The 6,156-nt window shown below is 28.4% G+C and overlaps 1 protein-coding gene across 3 annotated transcripts; it reads right to left on the bottom strand.

Annotated features, from left to right (window-relative positions):
• Positions 1-787: 787 nt before the first annotated feature.
• On the bottom strand, positions 788-4,101 carry LOC110619602. 3 transcript variants are annotated; one of them, XM_043953834.1, is made up of 6 exons: positions 3,875-4,101; positions 3,323-3,786; positions 2,888-3,232; positions 2,438-2,815; positions 1,532-1,740; positions 788-1,411 (listed from the first exon to the last, which is right to left on the bottom strand). In XM_043953834.1, the coding sequence occupies exons 1-6, from the start codon at positions 4,015-4,017 to the stop codon at positions 1,166-1,168; spliced, it is 1,785 nt and encodes a 594-aa protein (XP_043809769.1). In that variant the 5' UTR covers positions 4,018-4,101; the 3' UTR covers positions 788-1,165. The 3 variants fall into 3 exon arrangements, with proteins under 3 accessions (XP_043809769.1, XP_021618815.1, XP_021618807.1); XM_021763123.2 differs by having other exon boundaries at positions 1,532-1,746; positions 3,326-3,786; positions 3,875-4,098; XM_021763115.2 differs by having other exon boundaries at positions 1,532-1,746; positions 3,875-4,098.
• Between the last annotated feature and the right edge of the window lie 2,055 nt (positions 4,102-6,156).

Genomic DNA, 6,156 nt, shown 5'->3' on the forward strand with positions numbered 1-6,156 from the left:
ATTAGAAATTAAAATTTTAATATTTATAAAAATTGAATTGAATCGATTTTAATCAGAAATCAAATTAAATCGAACTGATCTGATTCGATTCGATTCGATTCAATTCAATTTGAATTTTTAATAATTTTTTTTACACTTTATTTTTAATATTTTAAAATTTAATTAAAATATTTTAATTTCATATGATCTATATTATTGAAAATAATATACTATTATCACTAATTAAATCAGTTCGATTTTTTTAATTTTTTATAATCAAAATTAAATTGAATTAAAATAATTAAAATTTTTAAAATTAAAAATTATATCGAACTGAAATAAATAAAAAATCAAACTGAATTTTTAAATTAATTTAATTCGATTAATTTTTTTGATTTAAATCAAATACTGCGTACCGTGGATGAAATAATTGATATAACATTAACACAATGGTTAATATTCATTAAAAATATTTTAAACGTGGAATAATTCTTAATAAACCGATAAAGAGACTAAATAGTAGTCTGATATATATGAAGGGAAAAAACAAATATAAAAAGAATAATTGATATCACATTAACACAGTGGTTAATAATATTTTTATTAATTTGATGCTTTTCTTAAAAAAGTAATCCAAACAAAGATACAGAAACAAGATTTGCTTTTTATAAAAATAAATTAATAAATTATCAATTCAATGTTGATTTATTCATTTTTTTTCTTCTTCAAACCCCACAGTATAAAACCCTAGATATCCTCTTTATGTGTATCATGTGCTATTCATCTTTTTTCTCTTCTTTTGATTCAGCTAAATAAAAAATAAAAAAATCCCTTATAGATAAACCCTAACTAAAAAAAGCTAAAGTGAAAAATTAAAGCTACCCAATTGTCTCTATCTCAAATTCTACATGCAATGTTCCTTTCTTTGTCTTTGCTCTTTCACTTTCATTGTTCATCAACACTACACATCTCTTTCTTTACTCTTCATCAATGGATTCCATATCTCCAAATTCCATGTCACCCACATGAACTCACTTTGATTTGTAGGTCCCACTACCCTCTATATTTATAATTTTTTTTTTACAGATTTTACAAAAGAGGATGTCTAGCTAGCTAGGATATTCAATTTTGTTATCCATGATCTAGTCATCAAGCAATAACATGAACAGCTTGGTGGGTCTTTGAGTCAATGTGCTGGGAAGAAAAGTGGTAAGGAATCTCTTTGAAGTTTCCCATCTAAAACTCTCACTTTGCTCATCTTCTCTTCACACCAATGCAATTGTTCTTCACTTATATCACTCATTCTCAATACTCTTGACACCACTTTCAAATCTATTAATCCCATTAATATTTCCATCTCTTCCTCTACCTTCAACTTCTTTTTCCTTATGCATTTTCGAGCTCGCCGGAGATCTTTAAGCTTCATTTTCTTCTACACATCACAATATATAGGGAAAAGTAATTCAGAATTATAATATAATTTTTGTAGCAATTTTTGCAGTTATTTTTAGAATTTCTTATATATATATATAGGGAGAGAGAGAGAGCTTACTTTTTTGTTTACTTTCTTCATTAGTTGGAGAAGAGCAGGATCAACTGTTCCTCTTCTGTTTCTTTTAAAGAAAGATGTTAGAATCTGTCCCGGTTTCTGCTTATCAAGCTTGAGAAAATCCATGAAACTTCGGATTCCGTCTTCCATTATCATTAGAAATGCAGCTGATGAAATTCTTGAGCCAAAACCATCCTCGTTTGGATCATCTTCTGAATCTTTTTCATGTATATAAGTAAGCAAACAATCAAAAAGCCAACTAAACAATGATGCATCATAAACTTTATTTTATATAAAAATGAGCTTAACGACAATTAAATCAAATATTTATATTAATATTTTTGTATCATTAATTAAAATGTGTACGATGAATAGAAAAATCTAGATATAAATATTCAGTCTAACAATTATTGAGCTTATTTTCATATGAGCTCGAGCTTGTATTGGCCGTACCCATCAACCCCATGATTTTAAAACAAGTCAAAAGTATAGTAATTGAGTGTTTACTTTGTAATGTATATAGTTAGAGACCAGCCTTCCCCTCCCCTCTCTTGGAAAAGAAACCAATTAAAGAAATGAAGACCCTACATTTGGAAAGAATAAAGAAAAGCTAATAAAAATGGTAAAATAATGCTAGTGCTCTGTTCATAATCTGAAAAGCATAGACATGTGGATCCAAATTAATTTCTGGACCCTCTAATTCTGTAGATAGGATCCTAGAAGAAGGACTAAGAAATTAATAATTTAGTTTTCAAATTTAAAAAATGGGATTAATTTGAGTAAATTCGGTCCACCATGAATACAAGATATAAACATGTGATTTCCTCTGTATAAAAATTATATGGATCCACAGGATTTGTGTCTTAAGTAGTGAACCGAATCTAAGTAAGTTTTTCTCAATTTGCATACCTCGGTACTCTGGGACTAGAAGTAGCTTTGGAGCCAAAAGTCTCATCCTGGCATACACTTCAGGTCTCCGGCCTTGTTCATAAGGCTCATTTTCTACGTAACGCTGTAAGAGAACTTGGAATTGCTGAAACTGCTGGGCAATATGCCCTGGACAGCCAGGATCAAAATCTTTCTTTGAAGCTCTCTTAGAATTGAAGTTCTTGTAGTTCCAATTAAGAGCTTCCCATGTCAAGCAAATCTGAGCTACATATGCAGCTTCAAGTTCATGATAAGGGTTTTGACGAAAATCTGAAGATTTTTTCTTGTTCATAGTTGCTATCTTATGAACAATCCTATCTGAAATTGATCTTGGATTCACTTGAATAGACTTAAGTGATTCTGCAAATGGGTAATATAGATCAATAATGTCATTAAAAGAGAAAAAAGATAATATAAAGTTGCTATGGTTACCTGTTTCATGAAGCTTTTGAGCACTAACTCTATCCAGGAACATCATCTCTTCATCGTACTTTTGAAACACTGTATAAGATTCCCACTTGGGGCAACTTCTTCTTGAAGAAGAAGAAAATGGATCTTCAGTCCCTGAATCCTTAATTGAGCTTCTCCATTCAGAAGAGCTCTTAGATGTTGAACCCACAGTGCATGAATCACCAAATATCTCCTCATCATCCTTTTCTCGAACTTGAAGTTTCTTGGATTCCATCTGGGTTGCAGCAAAAATGAAAGCCTTTTCATCCCCATGCAAATTCTGATCCATCTTCTTCTTATTTTGTATTCCTTGATTAATGTAATCTTCTGCAAGTTTCAGCATAAGCAATATCAGGAACGATCAGTAAAAAAACATAGTACTGCAAACTAGAGACAAGCATATTGTGATGCAAATACCACCATAGTTTTCGTCACTGTCCACCAAACTATTTTTCTGTCGGTATGTGGTGAACGGTGAGGTGGGGCCGCCATGTTCCGGACCAGAATCTTGAACTGAATCAGCATCTCTCGCTGTCATGTCTTCTGCTTCTTCAACCATAGGATCAGAATCATTATGTTTAGCTTCTGAACCTGCTGACGCAAGAATAGAGAACTGTTCATCACTATCAGAATCGTCTTCATCATCATCATTATCATCATCTTCGTCTTCTAGGGACTGTCGTGAGTTCACAAATTCTTGAACATGATTTTGGGTTCTCTGAGTAACACTTCGGTTAGACAAAAACACAAGCGATTCACCTCCATGAATTACATCAGCCACAAGGTGATCTTTTTCTCTAGACTCTGTATAATAGTACGTTTCAGTATCTACATCTTCCTCTTCATCAGAGAAAAAATTATACTCATATTCATTTTGATTTCTGCAACCAAGAAAAAGAATAAAGAGTTAGCAAACTCCGAGAAAAGAAACAAATCCAAGGGAGAAAGTAAAAGGAGTTAGAATCAGACCTTTGGATTATTGGGTAGCTTCCAATGAAGTTGAGGAGCTTGAGGAGCAAAGTGGAGGAAAAGTAGAGGAAGAGGAGGAGGAGAAGGGAGGAGCTTGAGACATTGTAGAAAACCCAGAAGAGAGTTTCTTTAGAGCATGGCATTTTCTTGTAGTTGCTCCAAAAATTGAGTCTCCTTGAAAATTAAAAGTGGTGAGTGAGTGCTTTCTATAGCTTTGATAATGTATGTGTCCTCTTTCCTTCTTGTTCAAAATTTGTCCATTTCTTTGCTTCAACATGTCCAATTTGCCCTCCTATTACATCACCTTTTTTTTTTTAATATAGAAGGGAGAATTATTATCTAACTTCTAGATTTTTAATTAGGGAATTTATTAATTTGTTATTATTTTAAAAAGAATTAATGGCAAAAAAACGTCTTTATTTTTAACTTTATTGTAAAATTTAATTTTTAAAAATTATTTTAATTGTATTGTAGTAATTTGTGCCGTTAAAAATTAATAAAATTGTCACATTAATATTTAGTACGTCAAATCAATAAATTTTAGGGTAAAATTAATTTTTTGATAAATTATTTATTTTATTAATTTTTTAAAATTTATTTTAAATATTAATATAATTTAGAAAAAAAAATAAATTAGCATTATACTTGAAAATTAAAAGAATAATTAAAAAATATTCTAAAAAATTATTTATTATTTTTAATATTTTCAAACAGAATTATATTAAGTATTATTTTAAATCATTTTTTAATATTTTATAATTAATATATTTAATAATGTTATTTTTTTAACAGTAGTTTTAAAAGTAATATATTAAACAGATTAAAAAAAATCGATTGATAATAATTTTAGTTAAAATAAAATGAAAATAAATTATTATTATTATAAAATTATTGATAAAAATTAAAAAAATTAAATAATAATAATAATGATAATAATAATTTTTAAATATATTTAATAGTAAAAACGAATAATTTGATAATTACATCAATAACAATAACAACTATTAATTATCAATTATTAACTGTAATCAAACTGTCAAACTAAATAAATTCTAAATCTGTTTGAGCATACAAATACATGGGACATTTAAAAAGAAACTCACAAATTATTATAAATTTGAGTTTAACTGGTTGAAACAACTTTTAAAAGCATTAAATAATGGACAAACAAATAGTATATACATAATATATTCTTTTTATTACCCTCAAACATAATTCATTTGTATTTATCTTTTATTGGAATTTTAAAGAAAATTAAAAGAAATATTTTGCTGTTCCATGTTTTAGATATAAAAAATTATGCTCTAAATTTTTTTAATTTGTTATTTTTATATTCAGTTAAAAAAAATTATCCAAACCATAGTTATTAATAAGAGCCACTGATTTATGATTGAGGGACTAATTGAGATCACGCCAAAACTATATATTCACAAATTGTTTGGATCTCTTTTTCAGATTGATACACTGGATATGAATATGTAATATGAATATGTAAGAGTAAAGAGAATATTGAATGAGTTGATTTGGCAATCCCTCCGATGTTTAAGTAAACTAATCGATTTATAATCACAAGTTTATGAGAAAAATTATTTGAGAAAGTGATGTATCTAAGATGCTTCTTTTTTACATGCTTTCATGATCTTTGTTTTGTAATCAAAGCGGGACTCAGAACCTATCGGAGTTATGGACTCTTGAATCATTTTTTGTTTTGAAGTGTTTCTCGGAGATTTAATTTAAGATTAATATTAAGACCCAAGAATCCAACGTTGATTGTTCTTGATAATTTTCGAATTCACAGATTTGTGAATTCATAAATTTTGACTTTATTTGACGAATTTTAAGAAATTTATTATTCTTACTAAGTTACTATTACTAAGTTATTATTGAATCTTTAGGGGTTCGATAATTTTAGTTGAATCACTATCAAAGAATTCGGTGGTCTTGACCGAATTCTTTGGGATTCGACAATTCTTACCGAGTCTTTTGAGAGATTCAATAAGTGAATCTGAATCTTTCAAAGGATTGATTTTTAGGCTGAATCATTTTGAAATATTTCGGCACTTTAAGAGTCAAATTCTTTTTGAGACTTGATAATAAAAATTTTGGGTTTTATATCCAATCATGGATATTAACCTTTGTTATTTTAGAATTTTATTTATGAGGAAGGATCAATTAATATATAAAATTTTTTAAAAAAACAATTGGATAAATATGAGTAATTTTAAAGTATATGCAAATCAGATAGATTTGGATCATCAGCACGTGCTGCATTAGAAAGAAAA

Source organism: Manihot esculenta, chromosome 1, assembly GCF_001659605.2.
Source record: "Manihot esculenta cultivar AM560-2 chromosome 1, M.esculenta_v8, whole genome shotgun sequence".
NCBI classification, from domain to species: domain Eukaryota; kingdom Viridiplantae; phylum Streptophyta; class Magnoliopsida; order Malpighiales; family Euphorbiaceae; genus Manihot; species Manihot esculenta.

Coding starts and splice junctions, on each gene's coding strand:
- LOC110619602 (XM_021763115.2), bottom strand. CDS start 4,017: ATGCCATGCTCTAAAGAAACTCTCTTCTGGGTTTTCTACAATGTCTCA. Junction 3,787..3,874: donor AGCTACCCAATAATCCAAAG/GTCTGATTCTAA, acceptor TCTTGGTTGCAG/AAATCAAAATGAATATGAGT. Junction 1,747..2,437: donor TCTAGTCCCAGAGTACCGAG/GTATGCAAATTG, acceptor TACATGAAAAAG/ATTCAGAAGATGATCCAAAC.